Source organism: Idiotropiscis lumnitzeri, chromosome 16 (genome assembly GCF_059441095.1).
Source record: "Idiotropiscis lumnitzeri isolate Australia: NSW breed Sydney's pygmy pipehorse chromosome 16, RoL_Ilum_1.0, whole genome shotgun sequence".
NCBI classification, from domain to species: domain Eukaryota; kingdom Metazoa; phylum Chordata; class Actinopteri; order Syngnathiformes; family Syngnathidae; genus Idiotropiscis; species Idiotropiscis lumnitzeri.
Window position 1 is genome coordinate 16,285,787 of NC_142406.1, and position 25,154 is coordinate 16,310,940.

At 50.8% G+C, this 25,154-nt stretch overlaps 2 protein-coding genes across 4 annotated transcripts; both read right to left on the reverse strand.

The window, feature by feature from the left end:
• Positions 1-244: 244 nt before the first annotated feature.
• LOC148321817 (solute carrier family 2, facilitated glucose transporter member 3-like) lies at positions 245-7,180 on the reverse strand. Of its 2 annotated transcripts, XM_088278599.1 has the most exons (11): positions 6,908-7,179; positions 6,530-6,668; positions 5,424-5,531; positions 4,928-5,088; positions 4,631-4,871; positions 4,264-4,426; positions 3,164-3,351; positions 2,978-3,082; positions 2,778-2,876; positions 2,488-2,691; positions 245-2,387 (listed from the first exon to the last, which is right to left on the reverse strand). In XM_088278599.1, the coding sequence occupies exons 2-11, from the start codon at positions 6,542-6,544 to the stop codon at positions 2,070-2,072; spliced, it is 1,602 nt and encodes a 533-aa protein (XP_088134725.1). In that variant the 5' UTR covers positions 6,545-6,668; positions 6,908-7,179; the 3' UTR covers positions 245-2,069. The 2 variants fall into 2 exon arrangements, with proteins under 2 accessions (XP_088134725.1, XP_088134726.1); XM_088278600.1 differs by having other exon boundaries at positions 6,530-7,180.
• A 638-nt stretch (positions 7,181-7,818) lies between these two features.
• Positions 7,819-24,652, reverse strand: chd4a (chromodomain helicase DNA binding protein 4a). 2 transcript variants are annotated; one of them, XM_088318667.1, is made up of 41 exons: positions 24,372-24,652; positions 23,852-24,012; positions 22,355-22,464; positions 21,530-21,775; positions 19,198-19,316; positions 18,846-19,114; positions 18,638-18,768; positions 17,935-18,076; positions 17,651-17,817; positions 17,225-17,458; positions 16,944-17,147; positions 16,431-16,639; positions 16,153-16,284; positions 15,968-16,067; positions 15,453-15,644; positions 14,805-15,005; positions 14,499-14,636; positions 14,295-14,416; positions 14,051-14,224; positions 13,294-13,435; positions 13,093-13,224; positions 12,768-12,885; positions 12,563-12,687; positions 12,379-12,471; positions 12,157-12,295; positions 11,909-12,078; positions 11,626-11,804; positions 11,434-11,549; positions 11,211-11,302; positions 10,907-11,040; positions 10,680-10,824; positions 10,448-10,598; positions 10,179-10,285; positions 9,872-10,088; positions 9,694-9,744; positions 9,459-9,611; positions 9,284-9,392; positions 9,041-9,173; positions 8,684-8,879; positions 8,249-8,448; positions 7,819-8,168 (listed from the first exon to the last, which is right to left on the reverse strand). In XM_088318667.1, the coding sequence occupies exons 2-41, from the start codon at positions 23,913-23,915 to the stop codon at positions 8,154-8,156; spliced, it is 5,871 nt and encodes a 1,956-aa protein (XP_088174793.1). In that variant the 5' UTR covers positions 23,916-24,012; positions 24,372-24,652; the 3' UTR covers positions 7,819-8,153. The 2 variants fall into 2 exon arrangements, with proteins under 2 accessions (XP_088174793.1, XP_088174794.1); XM_088318668.1 differs by having other exon boundaries at positions 11,434-11,523; positions 11,627-11,804; positions 24,372-24,651.
• Between the last annotated feature and the right edge of the window lie 502 nt (positions 24,653-25,154).

Below are 25,154 nucleotides of genomic sequence, written 5' to 3' on the forward strand. Positions count from 1 at the left end.
AATAACGAAATTTTTGGTTCACGAGTGGTCGTGGGAATAAAAGAGAAAAAAAGAATTCTGCAGATAAAAATATATCTTTATGGTGGGGGAGCGGGGGGGGGGGTCGTAAAAGAAATGAGAATTTCGGTGAATTTTTTTTATTCATCTAAAACATGTAATGAGAATGCTCTAATAATATTTATATTCTTGGAAATCCTGCTCTTTTTTAATATCGCAACAAAAAAAACTCCACTGCTTCACACTGTTCGTTTTGATATCGTATATGGGATTTATTCCAGAATAATCTACATGGAGAGTACAAACAAGTAAAGCACACTCAACAACAAACACACAAACCGTGGACACACAAACCGTGGAACGTGCGACAACACGTGAAAGTCGAACCGAAGACTCGCCATGGTCACAAAGCAGCAGCCAGCAAGAAAGCCAGTGAGAAAAAAAAGTCACACACGTCGCGTCACAACAAAAAAATTCCCATCAACAAGCACAATGTTCACTAATGCCAACGTTTTTTTTTTCAATAAAAATATCTTGTAAATCTTTGGTGGAAAATAGGAGTCAAAAACTCAAATAATTCTCTTTTGGGTCAACAACGGGGCGCTTGCAAACACACGACATTGTCACAGCATTTCCAAGCGGGAGACGACACGTACACGCCGGAAAATGGCTTGGCTTACTTTAATTCACCTCACATTGGGAAAAAAAAATCCGCGTGCACAAAATGCTCATGAAATACAAAAACATGCCTTCAAAAACAAGTGGGGCACTAGTGAACGTGACAGAACTAACATCCAACTCCAGTTCAGTTGTATTTCACTTTTTCGTACGCGCGACGTTTGCATTTAAATTGAGTTTATTTTTTTACAATAACACACTAATTGTTAATACTAAAGACAACTAACGGCCTTTGGCTTCTTCTAAAGTGCTGAACCAGTTTGGAAAACGTTACGATCCTCTCTAAGGGGACAGGCGACTCGTGTCAAAAGTCACACTGTCGACTGTTTTGCACGTTGCCATTGTCACTTGACCTTCAAACGCAAATATCGCTGACATCTATTTCTCATCAAGCGGTGGAGCCACAAAAATATTTTGAGTGCCGTAATAAATGAAAGGAACAAAATTATTTGCTGACTAAAAGCTTCCAATTCTAATAATGATAATCCGCATACTAATCATGACGCACACAAAAAGGCCCGACGGCACTTGTCAAATCAAGTTTAAATATCAGGAAACAAAAAACGCTCCAGGTGGCGCCGCCGAGTCAAATGATAAATAATAAACTACACTTCCCAAAAGGCTTTGTGAAAAATGACGCAATACTGACAAGGGGGTGGTTGCCATGGCAACAGCAGCAGAATGCACCAGAACTTGTGCTGTTTGGAGGCAAAATTTTCCTTTTGATGAGCCAAGTTACATTTTGAATTTCAGCACTTGCCTAATTTTGTGGAATTGAAGCTAAAAGTGACTCAGAATTAAATTATTAAGTGATGATTAAATGTACTCAAAAATGACGCGTCGACTTTTCCACGTGTTTATAAGTTTTTTTTTATTTTAAACAACATTTAAAACATATCGCAACGCGTATCTATTTTTGAAATAAAAATGTCTTTAATTAAAATAAATATGCATTTATTTATTATACATTTAATAAAATATGTTTTTAATAATTTCCAGTACTACGTTAAAGTTCTAAAAAATAACTAGCTTTTTAAAATGATTTCCAATAAATAAAATTAAAGTGAACAAATTTTATTACGCAATTTTATTTATTTTTTTTTATACGAATTTTAGCATACATGGGTATTTCTTTTTTTTTTGTTGCCCACCACCGCATTAGCTCGTGTCTACAGAAAGCTTACAAAGTGACACACGCACACGAAAATACCCAAGCACGACGGCCACGCCCACTGGCCAAGTTGTGCCGTTGACCAATCGCCACATGGCGCGGCGCGAACGAGCGCAACCGATTTGGCGGAATGACGACTGAACGGAAAAACCAAAAGGAAACGAGGAATTGACGGAAGCGGCCTTAAACGGTCTCCTCGTTTCCTTGCGTGACGTCGTGGCGTCTAAACGCTTTCCACCACCACCACCGACTTATCCTGCAGCGGCGTCGTCTCGCCGTTGTCGCCGGCGCTCGCCTCCACCAGGGGGAGCTTCTCCTTCTCCTTGTCGTTCTCCTTCTCTTCCTTGGCGGCGCCATTGGCGCTCTCGGGCAGGTGCGGCCGATTCTCCACCGGGGACGAGGCGGCGGCCCCGCCGGCAAAACTGCGGGAGATCTCCTCAAAGGTTTTGCCTTTGGTCTCCGGGACTTTGAGGAAGGTGAAGATGAAGAAAATCGCCAGGAAGGTCGTGAAGATCAGAAAGACCCACGGCCCGCACAATTCCTGCAGGAACACGCACGCGACACCCAAAAGAAATCCGTTTTTTTTTCCATTTCTCCGCTTTGGTGTTTAGAGTACGCAATGGTTTTTTTTTTCGGGTCACCTCGAGTTTGGGGAAGCTGATGCCGACGAGGAAGTTGGAGGTCCAATTGCAGCAGCCGGCGACGGCCATGGCGGCGGGCCGCGGGCCCTGCGAGAAGAGCTCGGCCACGATGAACCAGGGGATGGGACCCGGGCCCAACTCGAACATGGCCACGAAAATCATGACGGCCAAGATGGCCACGTAGCTCATGCCCGCCACTTCCTTCTGCGGCGGCGGCGGCGGCGGACGACACAAGCGGTCAGGCCGGCCACCTCGGCCGAGGACGCGGCGACGCAGGCGGACTCACTCACCTGCAGCAGTGAGGCGGTCATGAGCAGCGCCGCCAGCGCCATCCCGCCCAAGCCCAGCAGGTGCAGCGTCCTGCGGCCCGCCTTCTCCACCAGGAACAGCTGCAAAATTCTGAAAATAAGGCCTTGTCTCTTTCCGAGAATCACTTTTAGAGAAAAACAAGAAGAAGAAAAAAAAAAAACGAGACGGGAGAAGCACCCACCGAGACGACGGTGAAGACGGTGTTGACGATGCCGGCGCCGATGGTGGCGTAGATGGGCCGACTGACGCCGGCCGAGGCGAAGATGCCCGTCGAGTAGTAGAAGACCTGCGGGCACAAAGCAAAAATGTGGCGCTGTGCCTTTCGGAGGCGGGAGGCGTCCGTGGCAACGTGAGGCCGGCGACTCACGGCGTTGATGCCGGACAGCTGTTGCGACAGCTGCAGCATGACGGCGATGAGCAGCGGCTGGCGGTGGGCGGGGCAGCGGAACAGCTCCGGGATGGTCACCTTCTTCTCCAGCGCCATCTTGCTGCTCTCCTCTTTCATCTCCTGGAGGTCGCCGCCCACGTCCTCGCTGCCGCGCAAACGCACCAGCGCTGCGCACGCGCACACACGCAGGTCAATGGACGTTCAAAGTTGGAAACGAAGGGGAGGAAAAAATGACCGTGACTTCCTCAAACAAAAGTTCACATTTTCCCCCCACCGCAAAAAACACATTTTTTTTTATTTTAAAAAAATCTTCCACCTTTAAAAAAAAATTTAAAAAAATGTAATTTGTTTGAGCAATGGCTTTTTTTTCTCAAATTCAACTTGAATAGAAATTTAAAAAAATATTTTTTTCAGTTTCTGAAGTTACTAAAAATGTGTACTTTTTCCACTCCTTCAGGCATTTGGATTTTGTTTTTGTACGCTGAAGCCTTTCTTCCATCACCCGACAGCACGGTGGCGCCACCTGCTGTCTCGGCAGGTGCTTGACAGCCTTCCAAACGGTGTTGTCTTCATTGCCTCCATCAATCCAAAAAAAAAAGTAAAAAATGTTTGCGTCTGGTGCACGTTTGTTCCCGGTGTGATTGACGAGTGTTTGTCAGCGTTTGTCTCAATTTGACGTTGGACCGTTTGTCATCTCAAAGCGGCTCGGCAAACACGGGTGGGCACGCACGCTCACATCGTCATTCATCGTCATCATCACAGGGCCTCAAACTTGATGGGGAGAAAGAGACTCCACAGAGAAATGGAAAGAGCAAAATGTTAGCATGCTAGCTGTTTATTTAGCATGCTAACTGGTTTTGTTTCGGTTCCGGATTGAGTTGAGGCTCAAATTCAGATTACAGGTTAAGATTAGCATTTGGTCTTGCTAGCGTGGGCTTTAAATGAGGGGGTAAGGCGAGGCTTTTTTTTTTGGAATTGAGTGAGGGTTAGCGGATGGCTAGCTTAGCGTTAGGAGTTGGGATTTTGTTGAGGCTAGCATTGCCAGCGTCAGCGAATGAGCTTGTGAGGGTGAGGCTGACCTTTGCGCGCCTGCTCCTCCTGCTTGAGGTTGATGAGGAGGAACCGAGGGCTCTCGGGGCAGAAGGGCAGCAGGATGCACTGCAGCACGGCCGGCGCCACCGTCAGCGCTAGCAACAGCGGCCAAAGGCGCGTCGAGCCCAGCAGGACCTCCAGGCCCAAGATCTGCGCACACACACAGAAGAGCTCTTCCATGAAAGACAACCAACATGATTTTTACCAAGAGCACTCTTTAGCGGGAATGCCACTCGACGCAGCATCATCATGTTGTCGCAATGCACCAGAGGGCTCTGGACGTGGCAGGCCTTTTTGTTTCGGCACGATAGCGGACGACCGGTCGTACGGATGAATGAGTTTGGAGCGGCCTACCTGAGCGAAGAGGATGCCGACCACCACGCCGAGCTGGTGCAAGGTTCCGAAGGCGCCCCTGAGCGGGGTGGGCGACACCTCGCCCACGTACATGGGCGTCAAGCCCGTGAACAGGCCGCAGAAGAGGCCGATGACCAGCCGGCCGGCGATCACCATCTCGTACGACGAGCACAAGGTGGACGAGCCCATCAGCAGCCCGCCGATCACCGCCAGGATGTTGACCAGGAACATGGAGCGCTTCCTGCGGGGCGGGACATTTCAACACATTTGCGTGGCGAGACGCGCACGAGCACCTACCTGCCAAAGCGGTCGGCCATGACGCCCACGCTGAAGGATCCCACCATGCCGCCCACGCTGAAGATGGCAACGGTGACGCTCCACACCACCGTGCAGACGCCGGCGTCGATGGGCTCGCCGTAGCGCTCCATCCACGTGTCGTTGAAGAACGCGCGCAGTTTCTGAGAAACACAAAAACAAACGCGTTCGGTCAACACCAGTGGCCTCGCTGCACTTGGACCGAAACGAGACGCCACCCGCGAGACCATTTCAAGAAAAAAATTATAATAGAAAAAAAACATATATAAAATTTTTTTTATAAAAAATAAAAAAAGATTAAAAAAAATAAATCAATTAATCAATACACAAAAAAAATTATAAAAAATAAACAATAAGATAAAAACAAAAAAAATGAAATAAAGGTGCCACCACAACGACTAAACTGCATTCCAATGATTTCAATGCAGTCCTTCCATTCTTCTCTTTGTGGGCCCCCAGTTTCAAATGTTCTGTTTACCTGCTCAGGTGCGTTGATGACGCCCGTGTTGAAGCCGAACTGCAGCGAGCCGATGACGGCCGTCGTCATGGAGAACAGGAGGTAGCCCGTCACCTGCTTGCCCTGCCGCTGCAAACAAACACCACATTCTTATTTCTGTCTTATATTTGTGCTCCGTCAGCACCGCATGCTGCCAGAGCAGGAAGTGCAGAGGACATAGAAGGACGTCCTTGAGTCAGCTGATGGGCTTTTATTTTTTTGCTCGCACGGTCACATTTGCACCAGGCAGGGGGGGAGCACAACCAACAACAAATTAAAAAAAAAAAGCCAAAACTAAAGAGAACAAAGGGATGAAAGCCATCAACCCGCCTTGATGACCAAATGTTACTTTGCGGAGCCCAAAGGACAAATTTGTTTGATTAAAAGTGGGTGTCAATAACGCCCTCTCCTCCTCGTCACCGTGGCAACCAACATGCTGCATTTGCCACACAGGAAAACGAGACTAAGAGCTGCTTTTCTCTCTAGAAGAGTCAACTTTAATTGCAAGTCAAAGTTTGGAGGCATGCAGAGAATTTGAGTCGCGTTGATTGCAACAAAAGGGAGGAAAACCCAAAACAAAATCTGTGAGCTGAGCGCTGAGAGTGACACAGCAAGACAGCATCCGTGTGCACGCTTTGAACAATCAATAACATCAATAACATGAAAGCTCATTAGCCCAAATTGAAATATAATTGCATCCTTAAAAAATCTTCAAAGACAGTCAGGCTCACTTTGAAACAGACGCTACTTAAGCAGCTAAATACTCATCATTAATTCATAAGTAGCCACACAACAACATTTCAAGAGAGGAAAGCACCTCACGTTTTAGACAAAATGAAACATTTGGTCCATGCTGTGTATGGAAAGACATACTGCATGACTTTCGAGACGCCGCAAACTCAATATGGGGCATAGGAAAAAAAAAAAAAAAAAAAAAGACCAAAATGGGCACTGTGGTGCATTCGACAACTTTCTACTTTTAACTGGGAACAGCTGAACAGTCAAATCCGATCGAATTGATTCTCATCAGAACATACAAGATGATGAGGTGGGCGTTGAGTTATTTAAGAAAGAAAAAAAACACTCACCGGCTGTGATTCCATCGTCTTGCTGAGTTGTTCCTTTTTAGAGAGGGGGGGGGGGTCGGTGGGGGTCTTGTCAAAACCTGCAACCGCTTCCGATCCTCAGGTGGCCTCTGCTTGTCCAGTCGCCCGTCCGCGCTGACCGCTGCGAGGAAACAAGCGCACGTCTCGTCAGTTAGGCGCTGTCCGCGGTGCTTAAGACCGAACCCAGGCGATCCTCAACCAGAACCCGACTCGTCCCCCACGCCAACCCCCGTCCGCCCACCAGCCGGAAGAAGCCACGACAAACTAAAGCGGGAATCGTTCCATCAATGGCGAGCGAGACAAAAAAGAGGCGAAAAGGTGAGCGATGCTGGCTCAAGGTTGCTTCAAGTGTCCTCTAACCTGAGCGTGGACAAAGCTTTGATGTTTTGCACCTCGCCAAGCGCAGCACCTCCACGCAAAACACACCAGCTCTTGCTTCCAAGTCGTCTCTCTCTTTTTTGGGGGCGAAAACTGCGAGCAAAAAAGGAGATGTCGTGATGTGGCCCCGCCCCCGCCGCGCCGCTGACGTGCGCCCGCATCATCATCATCCTCATCGTCATCGAGGGCCGCCATGTCCTACGGTGGCCGCCGCATGCACGCATGCAGAGACCCCCCCCAGGGTCACTTTATTAGGGACACCATTTGACGCCACTCGATCAGCTGGCGTGACGTGCTCGGCGCATGCGCACAAGGACGATGAGGGACGTGACGACGTCCGCCAAAGCTTCCTTGCCTTAATTCCCATGATGCCTTGCGTTCTCGACCTTGATTGATGCTGATGCTGCAGATGATGCAACACTTGCTGTTACCAGGGCAACGGTGCTTTTTTTTTCCTCCTGACGATAATTAAGCGATGATAAAATATTTGGTCCCGCAGTAAATTGGAAGAGTCCACTTGCCATCCGTTGGCTGTCCTGAAAACGAAATGACCTAATGAACGAAAACATTCACAAGTACAAAACTAAACATTCAAATATATTTAATTAACCTGTAACTTACCTTTCATTAATTCATTTCAAATGATTAAAAGAATAAAAACCACGATTACTCTGGCGCATGCACTGTAGCATCGGAAATACTTATTTTGCAGTTTGTTTTGTGAACACTGCTCTCTCGTGGACAGGATCGGCAGTATTGATGAACAGAATGAATGATGGTCTCCAAGATCGTTTGTGCTCATTTCGTAATTAGATGACAAATCCTAAGAGTTGTGCATTTATAATATCAATATCTTGTTTTGTTTTGTTTTTTTGCTCAATAGGACCCAAAAGTTTTTATTTCACTTTTTTTATTTAGGTCCCAAAAAACCATCATAATAACATTATATCAATAATATTAATACAGAAGTTGAAAAAAGGAGGAAAAAAAAAAAGAAAAGAAAAATGCTTTTGTGTCCACAGCCTCAAACACAGAGTCGGGAAGGATGTCCGTCTGTCCTTCAAAACGTCCGAGCTCCGGGAAACTCAAAGTCCGTTTGTTGTGGGCGGGGCTCGGAGGGAAGCTGGGCGAGGCTTCAAACATGGGCGGGCCGTCCGCCGCCAATCAGGAATGTGGTTGGGGGGTTTCAGAGGTGAAGAGCTGCGCGGCGTCCGCCCGTCCGCCCGTCCTACTGCTGAGACATCTTTCGACAACAAAAGCAGCGGTCAATTCTCGGTTTCTCCCCGCAACAAATTTGGCAAACCTCGCCCCTCCCGCGCGTACCTGCTGCGTCTGTGGTTGCGTCTGCGCCTGTGTGTGCGTATGCGTATGCGTGTCCGGCCCCCGGCTGGCCAGGCGGCTGAGGATGTTCCTCTCGGACATCTGCAGACGCACGGCCACCGGCGGGATTCGGGCGATGGTGGCCGGCAGCCGCGTCACGTCCGCCTTCATGTCGCTCAGCAGCTCCTCCAGCTGCTTCAGCACTGGCCGGCAAAACAAGACATCATGACATCATCAGCGCACGCCACGCTCACCGGGGGAGTCCAATCACTTCCTATGCACAATGTGTTGAGGTGGCCACTTGGTGGCGCTGTTGCAATGTGCAGTGCCATTTCTCAACAAATTGACAAGGCAATTTTCTTGTGTGCCGACAAACAAAGTTGAGGAGAATTTCATTGAGACAAAAAGTAGTGCTTTTGCCACCATCTTGCGACCGACCTTTGTGCAAGACGGCGTTGGCCGGCTTGTTCCCCGACATGGATTCTTTGCTGAGGTGCTGGTGCGACTCGGCCAGACACTCCACCTCGCTGAAGCGCGTGTTGAGCGCCATGGACGGGTGCGACGGGTCCTCCGACATGTTGAGGTAGGCGGCGCGCCGCAGCTGCTCCTCGATCACCAGCGCCTGCTCCAGGAGCTGCGGCGGCAAAGACAGGCGGCCAAACGTCAAAGAAATGCTCTTCCGCGAGATGGAGTGAGGGACAATCGACTTTTTGTTTCGTGGCGTGCTTTGCAATTTGTGTGCCTTGGAGCAACAAGAGTTTGGTTACGAAAGTGGACCGGAGTGGGCGTGGCTACCTTAAACCTCCTCGCCAGGAACTTGTTCTTGATTTCCAGGAAGTTGCCTCGGTTCATCTCTCCTTTGAAGGGCTCATTGAGGATGGCGAACTTGACGTCGTTCTGGATGTCCTGCCAGCGAGCGTAGCCGTGTCTTGGTGACGTCGTCGTCAAGGTTAACGACGACGAAGCGCCGATCGAGGCCCCTCCCCCGGCGGCGACTCCAAAGCACCAACATTTTGCCGACATGTGGGAAAAGGATACTGGATGATTCCGGCCAGCAGCCAGTAGTCATGGCGACGGTGCCAAATCTCGTTGGTCTTCCTGGTGACGGTGGCGGCGCGCTCCTCGTTCTGCCACAGCGAGTGAAGTTCTGGACAAACGAGACCGAACAATGAAGGAATGACGTCGCCTTTCAGCGCGCGCACCTTTCGCCTACCTGTGAATCCGCCATCGGCGATGTTGAACATGAAGCGACCCTTGGCCTTCTTTTTCTCCTCGATGGCGGCCGCGCTCTCCTTGCTGCCGTCGCCGTTCTGCAGTTTGGCGGCCTCCTCGGCTTTGGGAGCCTCCTTGTCGTCCTTGGCGGCCGCTGGGAGAGGAAGCGGCACACGTTCACACTCGCCACACGGGTGATGACATCATCGCACCGACAACCAATGAGGCGGCGCTACCTTTCTTGTCGTCGGCGGGTGACGTCGTGTCCATCTTCTCCAACTTGTCTTCTGGAGAAGAAAACAACAACTGAACGGGCCATCTCACGCTCAAAGGATCGTGCGTGTGTGTGTGTGATGAATCAAGTTGACCAAATTTATTTTGCGGTCTTGAAAATGCCAAAATGAAGCTGCAAACCTTTGCCGTCAGAGTCTTGACTTTTGGACTCTGCGCCCTCGCTTTTGGTCTCGGAAGGTGACGCCGAGTCGTCTCGGCTTTCGGGACTTTTCTTGTCGCCATCGCCGTCCTTGGCGCTGTCGGCTTCCCCGTTGGCGTCTTTGTCCGTCTCCATGGGCTCGTCCACCTTCTTTTCGTCCGACGGACTCTTGTCGTCGTCGTCGGGAATGGAGATGACCTGCGGAAGGAAGAGGCCGCTCGCGTGATTCCTCGGAAGACATTTTGCCAGCCGAGTCGCCAGGCAGGCGAAACGCTTGCGTGTCGTCACCTCGCCGGTGTTTTTGGTGACGTCTTTGCCGTTCTTGTCCGCCTCGCCATCTTTCCTCACGTCTTTGTCTCCATCCTTGGCAAGCTCCTCGCTTTTTGACTCATCCACTGAAGAACAACACAAAGTTCAATTTGATTTCAAGAAGCAAAAAAAAACCCCGTATTTGCCTAAAACACTCCAGTGCGATTCAAAAAAAAAAAAAAAAAAAAGTCTTGAAAACGGTTCCTGCTTAAATGATGCTTCTGCAGCGTTATGTTGAGGCGCGTAACCTGGAGCGGGCGTGTTGGGCTGCGTGTCGGCAGGCGTTCCCGTGGACGGCGTTTTCCCCGGCGAGTCGGGCTGAGCGGCCCGCTTGTTCTCCTCCAGCTCGGCCATCCACGGCAGCGACCACTGGCCGTTGACGTGTTCGAACTCCTGCACCTGAACGGCACACAGGGACACGTGTGGGCCGCCGGCCGCAAACACGGACGTCCACGTCGGCCGAGCCGTCCGGCGCGTTACCTTCTTACGGATGAGCGACATGACGCCGATGCGGGTTAGCACGTGTTGCCGCGACAACCCTTCCCTGGGGACGCCGTCGGCAAAGGTCTCGGCGCCGTCGGCTCCGGGCTCGCAGAGGTGCCGCATGAACAGAGACACGTAAGCCCTGAGAGAGGTCACGCGAGATCAAATTAAGGGGAGAAAAACAAAACAAATCTTTACCTTTGGCGGGCGTCCATCAAACTTACTTGAACTCTTTCTCAGATTTCCCTCGCAGGTCCCGGACCAACCACTGCGTGGTGAAGGCATCCTGAGGCGGCATGCCGTAACGCATCACGGCGTTCAGGAAGGCCTTCCTCTGCCGGGAGTTGAAGCCCAGCACCTGTGTGACGTCACAACTTTGCATTCAGGTGCTAAAACACTTTTGTGGCTTGACTGAACGCCGCCAAAAAAAAAAAAAACTTTCCCTTCTTAATAATATAGTCTGAATTGGAGTAGGGAGAGAGCGAACGCATGAGAGCAAGTGTGTGCGTGTGAAACGTGTTAGCCTACCTCGATGTTGCCTCCCACCCTGGCCAGCAGGGGGGGCAGTGGCTTGTCTTTGTCATTCCTCAGGCCCTTCCTGCTGGGTCTGCGTGAATTGGCTGCAATGGGACAAGACGGACAAGTTGAAACGCAAAAGCGCCTCCAGAGCCCAAAACGCCAACATGCGTTCGCGACGAATTTTGCAGGCGTGTCGGCGACTGTTCCCCGAAGACGCGGCTCGCGTTCATACCCTCCGATCGCTCGTCAAAGTCCTCGTCACCCTCCTCGGACGCCACGGAGTAATCGGATTGGCCGTCGGACTGGTCGTCCTGCCAGTCGGCTGTGTTGGAGGAGAAGCGCCCCCCCCCAAAAAAAAGAAAAAAAAGAATGCAATTAGCGAGCACTCGTGGGACGTGCGAAGGCGGCGGATGGCGGCGTCTCACCTCTGTCCTCCTGCGAGCCGTCGTTGTAGTTGACCTGCTTGCGGATGCGCTTGCCTTTGCCCAGGTTGCGGGCCAAATCCTCCTGCTGCTGCTCATAATGGTGTCGCAGCAACTTCTCCCAGTAGTCAGGGTCCACGCTCTCCTCCTGCTTGATGATCTCGCGCTGCACCTCCTCCTCCTGACACACAAGCGCTTGCTGAGTCACATGCTTGAGCAACTTTAAGACCGCCAACCTTTTCTTTTTTTTTTTCTCTCGAAATGGAAGCTTTTCAAAACACTAACCTCCTCGTCCTCGTCTTTAACCACATACTGCGCCACCTTGAAGGAGCTCAGGTACTCGTTCATGCTCTGCAGCTCCGTGTCATCGGTGGCGTCCTGGTTTCGGTCCAGCAGCCGGTCGATGGCCTTGTCGTCGTAGTGGATGACGCTGCTGTCCTCCTCCTTGTTCTCACCTGAGACCAGGCGCAAATTTCACCTATTTGCTGGATTTCCCCCCCCCCCCCCGCCATCTTTCTTCAGTGGAATCTCACCCTCGCCCTCGTCTTTGAAGAGCTCCTCTGTCCCGAACTTGAGAATGTCGTCCAGTTCCTGCTTGGACATGGAGCCCGTCTTGGAGCCCAGACCGGGTCGCACCACCAGATGGGTGAGCATCATCTTCTTCTTGGCGACCTGACAGGTGAGAAGGGGAAGTGGCGGCGTCAGAGCCCAAGGGCCGGACGGGAAGGACGAGAAAGCGCTCGGTTCCGCCTTACCTGCGTGATCCTCTCCTCAACCGACGCCTTGGTGACAAAACGGTAGATCATCACTTTCTTGTTTTGACCGATTCGATGAGCTCTGCTGAAAGCCTGCGATCGCACCAAGCAAAAAGGAAAATGAGCTCCAACTCAGACAGAACTTTGCGGCTCCGACAAAATGAGGGTGTCGACGGAGGCGCACCTGAATGTCATTGTGAGGATTCCAGTCCGAGTCGTAGATGATGACGGTGTCGGCGGTGGCCAGATTGATGCCAAGCCCTCCGGCCCTCGTGGACAGCAGGAACGCAAACTGCTGAGCGCCGGGAGCTGAGCGGGACCACGACATGGCGTCAGTCACCAGCGCGGCGTCCAGACGCGCTCGCAAGCGATCGAGTGGCGCGGCCTACCGTTGAAGCGGTCGATGGCTTCCTGTCGCATGCCTCCCGTGATGCTGCCGTCGATGCGCTCGTACTTGTAGCCCTCGTTCTCCAGGAAGTCCTCCAGGAGGTCCAACATCTTGGTCATCTGCGGACACAAGAAGGCCAGCTGCCGCTGAATCCACTTCCACATTGCAATCCCAAGCGAATGCCGCCACAACGGCACAGACGTTCGAGGCCAAACAAAATGATATCACACGGTCGCGACTTTTATCGTTCATGTTGACGATATCGTCAATAACGACCGCGGGACTTCAAATCCTCCCTAGACGCCTGCGTCGAGTTCGCGCCTCACCTGCGAGAAGATGAGCACTCGATGTCCTCCGTCCTTCAGCTTCCTCATCATCTTCTGCAGCAACATCAACTTGCCGGCCGCTTTGATGAGCGAGCTGCCGTCGTACATCCCGTTGGGCAACTTGGGCGCTTCCTGTTAACACACGCCAACGGCAGCCAATCAGAGACGCCGGGTCCCCTCACCGGGACGCTCGGGACGTACCATTGCGGCTCCGGGGAAGAGGAAGGGGTGGTTGCAGCACTTCTTGAGGTCCATGACCACGTTGAGCAGGGACACCTGGTTGCCGCCGCCTTTGGTGTTGAGCGCTTCAAAGTTCCTGGTCAGGATGAACTTGTAGTACTTCCTGTGGACACGCCAAACGCAAAATGTTGTCATCCAGTCGGATCTTAACAAACGTCGACGAACGATTAAACTCACCTTCTCTATAATATTTGAAATGACATTTGACAATTAAAATTGAAAATTAAAAAAAATAAAAATAAAAATAACAAATAACGCATCTTGTTTCATTAACCTGGTGAACAATTCAAAATGTTTTGAGCAATTTGTAAAAAAGACATGCTTTACATTTAACTCCAACCACAAAAAAACCCCTGAAATTTTCTTTAGAGAAAAATACAATAATAACCTGATTATTTTATTCGATTTACTACATTTTAAAAACGATTGAACCTGAAAGGTGCCTTTATTTTCAACGATGTAAGCCGAAAATGCAAAAACAATTATATTTATAAAAAAACAAAAAAAGTTGCAGTCACCTACAAAGCGACCACAAACGCTTTTGTTTGTGAACTTGGCAGAATGCCAGCGATGGAACGCGACGGGCAGAATGATCTCACACTCAATGGCGAAAGTTACAAAGTGCTTGGACGTCGGCATTTTTGCACGCATCGAATCAGGCTAGTAAATTGGATGTCAAGTGAAAATGTGGCCGAGCGGCTTTGGCGGCGTGACTGACTTCTGCTGAGGGCTGAGCTCCACACGCAGGATGAGTTCGGTCTTGGAGGGCATGTGCTTGAAGACGTCGGCCTTGAGCCTCCTGAGCATGTGCGGCCCGAGCATGTCGTGCAGCTTCTTGATCTGGTCCTCTTTGGCGATGTCGGCAAACTCCTCCAGGAAGCCCTCCAGGTTGCTGCCCACGCAAATTCCTTCACGTCAGTCGCGGCGCTAACGAGCAACGTGACGCTCGTGAGCGCGCTTACCTGAACCTCTCGGGTGTGAGGAAGTTGAGCAAGTGGAAAAGCTCCTCCAGGTTGTTTTGCAGCGGCGTTCCGGTGAGCAGCAGCTTGTGTTGCAGGGGGTAGTTGTTCAACACGCGGAAAAACTGGAGGAAACCAGAGCGGCTTTAACGGCGATTGGGACCGGATGAGGCTGGCGGCGAGGGCGAGGGCGAGGGCGGCGCTCACCTTGGACTGGTTGTTCTTCAGCCTGTGGGCTTCGTCCACCACCAAACAGGCCCAGTCGATGGAGCCCAGGATGGCCATGTCGATGGTGATCAGCTCGTACGACGTCAGCAGCACGTGGAACTTGATGGACGAATCTTTCTGGTTTGGGGAAAGAAATACCAACGTCCATCATCCAAGTAGAGCGCAGTACATCGCTTTGGCTTTCGCATCGAGTTCAACCGAGTGACAAAAAGCGCAAAGCGAGCATTCGTCGCATTCAATTTCGGCAACTTTGGGAGCGAGAGGCTTTTCTACATCGGCACGCACCTTCATCCTGGAGGCTTTCTTCCCACCGCGGATGGCGTTGTCCTCGAAGGAGAACTCGTTCTCTCGGATGACGGCCCTGCTGTCTTTGTCGCCCACGTAGGTCACCACGTACATGTCGGGCGCCCACATCTCAAACTCCCGCTCCCAGTTGATGATGGTGGAAAGCGGCGCACTGACCAGGAACGGACCCTTGGAGTGACCCTGAGGGTGCCGAGAGGAGGGAACGCGTCATTCGTCGTTCGAGACCGAACGGCCGATCGGGCAAAGGAAGTTCGGCTTTTGCGGCCGATCAGAATATTTGGGACCAGCTGTGAAAATATTTGCATGTGTAGTTTACATTTTCGTGAATAAAATAAAAACTCAAGTGGGTAATATGAAGCGATCCTGAAAGCTTCGCGCTCCTATGCACCAGGGTGCATTTCAACCTCTCACCTCCAGGTGGCAGCAGTCTCACATGCCTTCAAGCTGAGTGACAACTAATCGTTTGACGTTGCCAAATTGGCCGCACACAAAATGGCTGAACAAGAAACGGGGCGGCACAAACGGAAGCCACCTTTGCTTTGCCACCGTCGTCATGGCGACATTCCACACAACACAGGTGCGTTCACACTTTTCTTGCGAGCGCTCTTTGTTCCAAGGGCCGCCCACCTCTTTGTACAGCGAGTAGAGGAAGACGGCGGTCTGGACGGTCTTGCCCAGGCCCATCTCATCGGCCAAGATGGTGTCGGTGCCCTGCGCCCACGAGAAGCGCAGCCAGTTGAGACCCTCCAGCTGGTAGGGGTGCAGCGTGCCACCCGTGCTATCCAGGTACTCGGGCTGACGGTCAAACTTGATGGTGGGCTGGCCACAAAGTGACAAAAACAAACGGCTAAGTCAGTGGCGGCGGCAGAAAACTAAACAAATTCCTTTGAAGCACCAAAGTTGACAACCATCATTTTTTTTCAAAGGAATGTCAACACATTTTCTTATTGTAGAAATCAAATCAAGGTGTGCTGTTGCACGGACCACAGATATAAATTAAGTCAATAGTCATAAAATACAAAACAATCCCAAAATACTGTGAATCCAATGTTGGAATTTTGAGAAAGAAAAAAAAACCTTAAAAGGATAAATGCCATTATGTCGATATAAATTTCAAATGAATACATCCAAAGTGAACATACATCAACAACGGGATTCTCTGGCGGCCTGTCCACACGCCTCACACGCCCCTTCACTTTGATCTTCTTTCCGGGTTTTCCTTCGTCGCCCATCATCAGCTCTCTGCCAAACAAGTTCGGCCCACGTTAGCTGCCGGACGGACGGACGGACGCTGACTCAAAGGCTCGGTTCGGCGGGAGCGGCGCACCTGTGGTTCCAGTACTGCAGCTTGAAGGTGTCAAACTCGGGAACGTCCATGTCGTCCGCCTCCCATGTGGCCTGGTCGTACGCCAGCTCTCGCCACTTGATCAGGTAGTGCACGTTGTTCTTGCGGTCCACGCTGGAGATGACGCCGCTCAAATTAAACGCTTGCACAATTCAACCGTTCAACATAACAGCGCGCATTGTCGTTGATGGCTAGAAATCAACGCCGCCAAGCCATGGCCCCGTGGATTCCTTCAAAGTACGTTTGCTGTGCGCGCCCACCTGTGGTTGAGGATGCGGTGGATCATGAGCCACTCCATCTTGATTCCGAATCGGAGGTACTTCTCATCCAGCTGCGCGTACATGGGGTCCTTATTCTTCCTCTTGTCGCTTTTGTCTTCCTCCCCGTCGCCAAAGTCGATGGGCGGCGGCTCGTCCATGTCGTTCTTCCTCTGGTAGTTCCGGAACATCACCTGACAGTGGAGCTCCAGCTGGTGGAGAACGGACAAAGTGTAAAAGGCCACCGTGACCGTGTGAGTGTGTTTTTGCCCCACCGTGTGACTTAAAACGCCGAAACTAAAAAAACAACAACGACGTCGTCATTGTGCTAGTTTTACAGGTTGTCAAGTGGCAACATGCACCGGCAGCGTCGCTGCACTGCTGGTGCATCATTTTTTTTTTATTCATTTGAATACTGCAGATCATTATTAAAAGAAATACAAACGTGTGGGGTCAATTCACAATTCTTGGCGTTGTTGGCGACACCTAGTGGTGCTTTCCAGTACTGCCACTCACCTGCAACTCGGTGACCCAAGAGCAGTGCCAGTAGGACATGTTGTACCATTTAGCGAAGAACTCTCGCTCGGGCCGCCCTGCCAGCGGGGCGGGGTCGGGCGCGTCCGCCGGGAGGTCCGGCGGGCGGGGGACGGGCGTCGGGGGAGGAGGTTCTCCCCACTGCCACGTCAAGATCTTCTGGACCTTGCCCTTCATCGGGGGGCACTGCGGTGGGAGGGAAAAGGCTGCTTGAGCATTGCCGAAAAGTGGAGTTGCCGTCGGTTGCGTCGGCGCACGCTCACCAGGCAGCGCGGGCAGATCCACTCGCCGTTGGGGATCTCGGGCAGCGGCGGGTTGAGGCAGTGGATGTGGTAGGACGACGGGCACGAGTCGCAGCAGAGCAGCTCGCCGCCGTCCTTGCACACGCGGCAGAACTCCATGTGGTGGTCGTCCTCCTCCATCTCGCCGCCGTCGCCGTTGTCCTCCTCGCCTTCCGACGGCTCCTCCCTGGCCTCCCACTGGATGCCCTCCTTCTCCTACGCCGCGAGGACAACATGCACTTCAATACTCGCTTGCTGCTCGTTGCCATGACGTCCCATTCCAAACTCAAAACCTCACGTGTCCAAATATGGTCAACGTGAGATGCGACGAAAATGAAAACGAGTTTGACACCCTGCTTGGGTTTTCAGCGCAGAGCCAGGACAGAAGAAGGGGCAAGTTTTGCTTACGCAGTGCGGGCAACTCCAGGTGCCCTCGGGCGCTTTCTCCATGTCCGGGTCCAGGCAGACCATGTGGTAGGCTCTGGGACACGTGTCGCACAGGATGATCTCGCCACCCTGCTGACAAACTTCGCAGTAGTCCTGGTGGTCCGTCTCGTAGCCATCCGCGTCCTCGGCTTTGTGGACAAACGCAAACAAACGCTGACATCCAGCAAGAATCCATTGGCTTCAAAGTGGTCGCGTTCTCGCGCCAACAAGCTGGAGGCGCCGAGAGGCGCGTCGGGACACGTTACCTTTCTTGCGCTTGGGCTTGGCCTTGGACGAAAGCTTCTTTTTGTTGCGACTGCTGCGGTTGTTGGAGCCTTCCGAGACGGAGACGCTGTTCATGCTGCCGTCCTCGAAGTCGCTGTCCACGTCGGGTTCGTCCTCCTCGCTCTGAAAGCACAACGCACAAAAGACTGGAGGCTCAATTTGTGCCTGTGCGGGTGTCGCAACACTTTCCCGGACACGCTCCCACCCTCGCTGTGTGCAAGGAATGATGTGACACCCATGTTAGCGTTGGGTCAATTAAAAGCTGTTGTGACATCCTTGCATGAAAAAAAAAAAGCTTTTTTTTTTTAAAGCGCACTTCTCAATCCTCGTCCTTTTCCACACAAAAGTGTGAGTAATGTTTTATTTTTAAAGACTTTCCTACCTTGCTGTACTCCAAATTCAACATCAGAATTTTGCAACTCTCTTTTAAAGGTGAGGTCAAGATGGCATTCTGATTAATATTTTGTTTGTGGAATATGAGTTGAGCGGGAAATCCACCCGTCTTTGTCCCTTCTGTCAACTTCAAATGACATCACAGTTGCTGAGGGCTGAGCCCTGATTGGTTGTTACAGCCCTGAGCAACTGTGATGTCATTTGAAGTTGACAGAAGGGACAAAATGGCCGCCAACTTTATTAATTAGTCGGAATGACGAGCGGGTCCCAAAAAAAGGAGAAACCACGTACCGATGAACGCTTCCTCTTGCTGTTGAAGCCTCCGAGCTTGATTTTGAGAGGAGCCACTTTCTTGGTCTTCGCGTTGTTCTTCTTCTCTTGCGGCTTCTGCGAAGCTTTCGACTTTTTGCGGGCGTTGGGACCTGCACGAGTCCAAAGAAAGTCGCAGTCAGCGCCGTCCGTCGCCAGCGACACCGAGCCGCACCCAAGGCACCCGTACCTTTGCCCTCCTTGGTCTTGGCCTTGCGAAGAGGAGGCGCGGGGGGCTGCTGAGGCTCGGCAGGGGGCGGGGCGGCGGCGGCGGCGGGCGGGGCGGCCTCGGCCACCATGTTGTTGACGGCGGCGGGCACGTTGGCTGTGGCCAGAGCGGCGTTGGCGGCCGCCGCTCCCCGCAGGGGGTTGTTGGTGCTGAATTCCCGCCACTTGGCGCCCAGAACCATCATCATCTTGGACACGGCGATTTTGGGGTTCTTGGCGGCGATGAGCGGCCTGCATGGACGTGACAACGCGGATGCTTTGTTGCTCTGAGTTTCACCGCAGTATCTCAATTTTGTGACGACGCGAGCTTCTACCTGACAAACTGACTGAAGGCCTTGTAGTTTGTAAGCGAGCGATAGTCCTCCTCGGTGAAGACGTGATCGATGTCCTCCATGCCCCAATTCTCCAGCAGTTGGGAGGACGACTTGGGCTCCTGGACGGAAAAGTGCAAAGCATCATGACGGCGCGTCCGCAATCGCCCGAGTGGCAAATCCGTCCACTCGGTCGCGATTCGCAAATGAACGGTTATCATGAGCAAGTGGCAAAACGGCAAAATCGGAATGTTAACATTTTTACGGGTTTCCTGGAACTGTTTTTGTCGTTCGCACACGAGTACGTCATGTCGCGCCCCGCTGGCTTTCTGTCAGGTATTGACATGAATATTAGATTATTCCTTACGATCCCGTGAGGTCAATTCAAAATCAATATCAATATCAATCCATATTCAATTGTGGATGGCCGCTTCCCCCCCCCCCGATTTTTGGAGAAATAAAATTGGGGCCGATTAGGAGATTTTTCGTCATCTTTCTGCGTAACTAAAGTCGCCTTTGTGTTCGTACCTGTTGAAAAAAAAATAATTGCCCCAACACATTCCTTTTTATTTCTATTGAGCAAAGCAATGTTGATTATGGATGACCACTCCAAACGTTTTTGCGCGTGAGTCCATTCAAGTCGTAAAATCGATTGCGCCCACTTGCCAATTTGCAGTCTTCAATGAGCGCGCCGGCACCAAAGAATCAAAATGTTTTTCTAACCCAAAACCAGGAGGGAAAAAGGGTCATGAACACAAAAAACGCAGGCAGGCAGGTTGCCATGGAAACTGCATATATGCATTACACGCCCCAGACACACACGCAACACCCCCTCCCCCGCTTCAGAGGAAGTGTCATTAAGTAGGAGGCCCCCTATTGGCTGGCCGCGCTCTTTGTTTAACCATCGCTCATATCGTATCCCTGACAGGTGAGACAAAGAGACAAAAAGCCAAAGTTCTTTTTGGGCCGAGCACACGCAAGCAAGAAGCCATTTGTGATCTGACAGCACCACGAAGGTGGAACCCAGCCACAACGTCATGTTGACGTGAACATTTTCAGTTGACATCCCAAAAGTGCACCCTTTGAGTGTTGCTCACGTTTGTCTTCTATTTCCCACCGAGCGAGTGACCGCCCGCCTGACGGCGACGCATTCAGCCATCTTGTCAGCAAAAGCAATCGCCAAATCCACGCAGAGTTCGCCAGACGTTTTCCAACATTTGCAGCGATCGTGCAAGACGGACGCAATATCGCGGTGACGAGACGCACACAAAAAGAGTCGACTCATCTTTCAGCAGGCAAGACGTGCTTTCTACATTTTTTTTTTCATTCTTAAGTCATCAGCGGGAGAATGTGGCTCGGTTTCACCCAAACAAAAGACAAAAACGCTTGCAGAGCAAGTTGACAAAAAATATCTCAAGCAGAACAAGTGTGTCTTCCACGCTATTTTGTGACACCTCAAACTATTTAAAAAAAAGAAAAAAGATGATCATTCATTTACAGATGTTCAACTAAGAGTCATGAGTGACACCGACTTGCTCAAGTTCAACATCAGCTTTTTTTTCTACAATCCGCTTCAAGAAGTGGAACAAAAGCACAACTTTTGACACCTTCAAATAAGCGCGCACGCACACACAAACGAGAGATGCATTTTACTGGAAACAAACTTCCTTTTGTTTCCTCCGTGTGGCAGATGTTGTGCGAGCTCCATCACAACTTTCAAGCGCCCATGAGACGGACGGACAACAGCCAACTTTGGTCTCCCGCGCGGCGGACGACGCCGCCTGATCAAGTCTGACAGAAATACAATTTTGCCCCTTTTACACCAAGAAATATCGAATTGACATTTATCGCCAGCTCCCTCAACAAGCTCTGAAATGTTTGTTTTTTTAATTGCAACAATTTGGCAAAACCGTACAGAAGTCAACATTTTACACATTATTTTTTGCAGAAATGTGCTTCAAAAACGTAACATTCAAAATCCTCCAGAATTTGACAGACTAAAAATGAGGCGTTAACTCTCGCTTTTTCCCTGTCAGACACGAAACGTGAAAATAATTGCGCTCGTGTGGCTGGTTCCTGAAACTCACTTGTCACTTTTCTTACAAAACACTCGCTAAATATCGCAACCAATTCACAACAACTGGCAACATTGACTGCGCTCGTGCGAACGAGCAGCATCTCTGTCGGTAGCCGTCTTCTTAGTGTAAGCCGTGAACGTGAGCGCGAGCCGAAGCGCTTCGAACTCGACGCGCCACAAACAACACAGCGGCAGGACAACTGAACTTGAAACCATCGACAGCCTCGAAGCGCACACCGTTCGTCGGGCGCTCCTTACCGAGAAGTCGTCATCGTCATCCTCGTCTTCCTCCTCCGGTTCGGGTTCCTTCTTTTTGGACGAGCTGCGTTCGGAGCAGGCTCCGCCGCGTTTCTTCTCCTTGCCGCTGCTGCCTCGCTTCTTCTTCTTGCGTCCCGGCATGTAGTCGCTGCCCTCGCTGTCCGAGCGCTGCGCTTGGCCGCCGCCGTCCGCCTCGTCCTCCGCCCCGGCCACGTCCATGTGCTCAGGGGAGCTGACGGGGAGCTCCTGGAAGGCAAAGTTGACGCTCAACAATCTGACGGCGGGGCCTCGACGACCCACAATGCAACTGGGCCATCCACAGCCGACCGACGGCGACCTCTGGACTCGTTAGGAGTGAGCATTGCAATTGCAAATCATTTGGCCATACTTGCATATTCCTCACTTCCCACCTCACCCTCAAGAAAAAAAAAAGGTTCTTCATAGCAGAGGAAGCGCTTTTGGGTACTTTTTAAACATCCTAAAATTTACTTTGTAACTTGTACGTCGTTTCATGCAAAAGAGTGAGTAACGTCGTGCACGTGATTATATCAACTTGATGCGACTATGTGCAAAATTAATGCGCTTTCAAAGTACAGGCGCATTTCTGGGGGTATTTTTGCAGAAACTATTTGGGAAATTTACTTTGTTGCTGTACAGTTGAAAATCATTTCGTGTTTCTGTGTGTGTGTGTATGTACGACATGTTTACAGCAGATGCAACTTAGCTGCGAAGGTGGAATATGGGACAGGGCATGTCGACTCTCGAGTTGGCGTTCTGTTTATGGTCCCTGACAAAAACAAACAAACAAAAAAAAAAGTCTCATACCTCTCTCCGCGAGCGCCGCTTGCTGCCTTTACTCTCTCGGCTCTTCTTGGCTTTCTTCTTCTTTTTCACCTTAGGCGTCTCACTCTCTGAAATCTCCTCGTCCTCATCATCTGCAGATCGGGCGAGCAAAGAACACACGTTGGGACGAAAAGACACAAAAGAGGAGGGGATACAGGAGATGCGAGTTGGCCGTGACTTGATTTGGTGAATTTCGCCCTGACCAACAAGAAACACAAATTGACGGCGGCAGTTTACTTTTCGAGTCGGCCACAAGCCTTGGAAATGTTCTCTGTTCAGTGAAGTGGATCGTACGCGGAGGAACTTTGAGGACTTCCGGAACAGATTAGTTCTAGATTGAAATCCTCGACTCATCAGGCATATAACTGAAGATTGAATCACGTCCTTTTGGGATGTTTGGCTCTTTATTTAATTCAAATTCTGGTAATTGAATCAATGAAGCCATTTGAGTGGAAAATCAGACCATTATTTCTGGGACTCGCGATTCCTTCAAGGTCCTAAAACCGAAACTACAAAATGACCCTTTCCGCTTTAAATCAGAACTTGACATCTCTTAAAACTGAAAGTGATCATCACTGCCTCGTGAATATTTTTGCAGTTCAACATATGAAAGTGTGTAGGAAGCGTGAACCATTTTCATTGTTCATTTAACAGATTATTGTTCTTTCGTTTGTCCAAGTTGGGGAATTCCTTATCTAACTGACTCGAATTCATCCTTTCATTTTATCGTGAAATAAGGACTTGAGCTTTACGACCAACAGACAATAACAACTCCTTCAAGGGTTTACAACCGAAAATAATGTTTTGTGGCTAACTGAAAGCAAACACTAATGAAATGTTTGCACTTTAGCAACGGAAGCTAACGAGTGTGGACGATTTGTGCGCGGCGCTCGTCGCCATATAACAGCCCACGTAAACACACACTCGTGTTAGCACTTAACACCAAAGTCGTGTTAAAAAAACGATGAAGAGTGAAAGTCGACACTTTTTTGGGGTCGTCCGTCCGTTTTCAGTTGTGGCCAAGCGAGCAAGCAAGCAGGCAGCCAGGCGGGAGAGCGGCCACGAGGAGGGAAGCTGCCGCCGAACGTCATCCGACAGCTTCCAAGCTAACTGGCTGCCTCCATCTTGTCATCGACACGTAAAAAAAAAGAAAAAAAATACCGGTAGCCCACTCGAGCAAGGCCGCAAGGGGAACACAACGCCGCGACTCAACGGCACAGCAGCAGCGTTTTTATTGAGCAGCAAATAAAATAAAAGTGACATTCGTGCTTGGAGTCGTGAAGAATTCGACGACGTTTGATTGACGAGAAGCGCAGCGTCGGCGTTCGCCGGCCGCCGAGCTAATGTTAGCAAGCCGGTAGTTAGCCGCTAAATGCTAAGTGGACATGATTGATACGAACGTGACAAAACGCGAGCAGCCAGCGGCAACATTAGCACGCAGTGGCTAACACGTCAAGCTCGCCGCCGTCGTCGTCTTACCTTGCATTAAGCGATTCTGCGGCGGGGCTCCGTATTCGTCCCTGTCGTCCTCGCTCCCAGACATCGGAAACTTTTGGGCTATTTAGCTAGCTTGAGCTAACTAAATAAAAAGTTGCTTTGTACAATAAGAATCCAGAGTTGGATGCCAGCGTTCGTTGAGTCTTTCCAAAGGACGCCAAGGAGAGGAGCCGGTCGGGTTTCCGCCAAAGGGGGCACAACAAGACACCAAGAAAACGGAAAATGTTTAGCAAAAGACAAAAGCCGGTCGGCCGGCCCGAGGCACACAAAACATGCAGCACGCCGGACAATACATTTGACTTGAGCTAAACATGTCGGAAAGATTAACAGGCGGCTCTCGTTAGTTGCCCCCCCCTCCTCACCCCCCCATTAGCATGCGAGCTAACCCGATTCACGTTTTGAGGCCAAACTCAATAAACGAGCACAACAGTGAAGAAGCGTTGACAAGCCGCCATCATCTTGTTGCCACTCGAGTCCATTCAAGGCAAAGTAGAATACTCACAACTTTTGTTTCCCTCCCCTAACCCAAAAAAGAAAAAAAAAAGTCCAGCTTCAGTTGTTGTCTCAATCAATAGTTGGCGGGCGCTCCTTTGTTCAGGTCACGGCGCTGGCGAATTTTCAGCAGATTCCCTTGTTTTTTTTTTTTTTTTTTTGTTTTTGTTTTTTGCTGCTGCGTGTGCGCACGACGTCGTTCGTCTCCTTTTTCGATCTCGCACACTACACACGCCCCGCGCGCGCGCGCACGCACACACAAAGAGATCAGGGGGCAGGCATCCCATAATATCCCCCCCCCCTTTGCCGCACACACATATACACTTCGCTCACCCCTCCCCCACTCTGCATAGTTACCTTGCAACATACAGACCATAATATTCAACTCACCCCCTCCCTTTCGATATCTTCCCCATGCCTCCGTGCACCCCCCCTCCTCCCATGGTAACCAGGGTTGCCATGGTGACGCCCCCCTCCCACCTTTGCTGACATCCCATAATAGTCATGTGCGTAGTCACTAACATCCCACAATAAGCATAACTCCCCCCTCCTAAAAATGCGCGATAGGAGGGGGGAGGACAAGCCGTCACATGGCAACTGTGCGCGCCACATGACTGCTGACTTGCGCGTGCACGTTCACTTTAGTGCGTGTGCACGCGCCCGTGTACTGTACTGTAAATTGCCTGCACGCACATAAGAATGACAGGCTGCACCCCCCAGCTCACCCGGATTTGAAGGGTGAACCCCCCCCCCACCCCTTTTGATGGGTTTTTGCAGACTTGACAATGTTTGT

Excerpts from the sequence above, each read along its gene's own strand:
- LOC148321817 (XM_088278600.1), bottom strand. Across the intron at positions 4,427-4,630 it reads TCGGCATCCTCTTCGCTCAG|ATCTTGGGCCTGGAGGTCCT; the intron begins GTAGGCCGCTCC and ends GTGTGTGCGCAG. Across the intron at positions 2,388-2,487 it reads TCAGCTTCCCCAAACTCGAG|GAATTGTGCGGGCCGTGGGT; the intron begins GTGACCCGAAAA and ends GTGTTCCTGCAG.
- chd4a (XM_088318667.1), bottom strand. The coding sequence starts at position 23,915 with ATGTCTGGGAGCGAGGACGACAGGGACGAATACGGAGCCCCGCCGCAG. Across the intron at positions 12,296-12,378 it reads TTGAGGAGAGGATCACGCAG|GTCGCCAAGAAGAAGATGAT; the intron begins GTAAGGCGGAAC and ends CTCACCTGTCAG. Across the intron at positions 11,041-11,210 it reads GGGTGGGAGGCAACATCGAG|GTGCTGGGCTTCAACTCCCG; the intron begins GTAGGCTAACAC and ends GACGTCACACAG.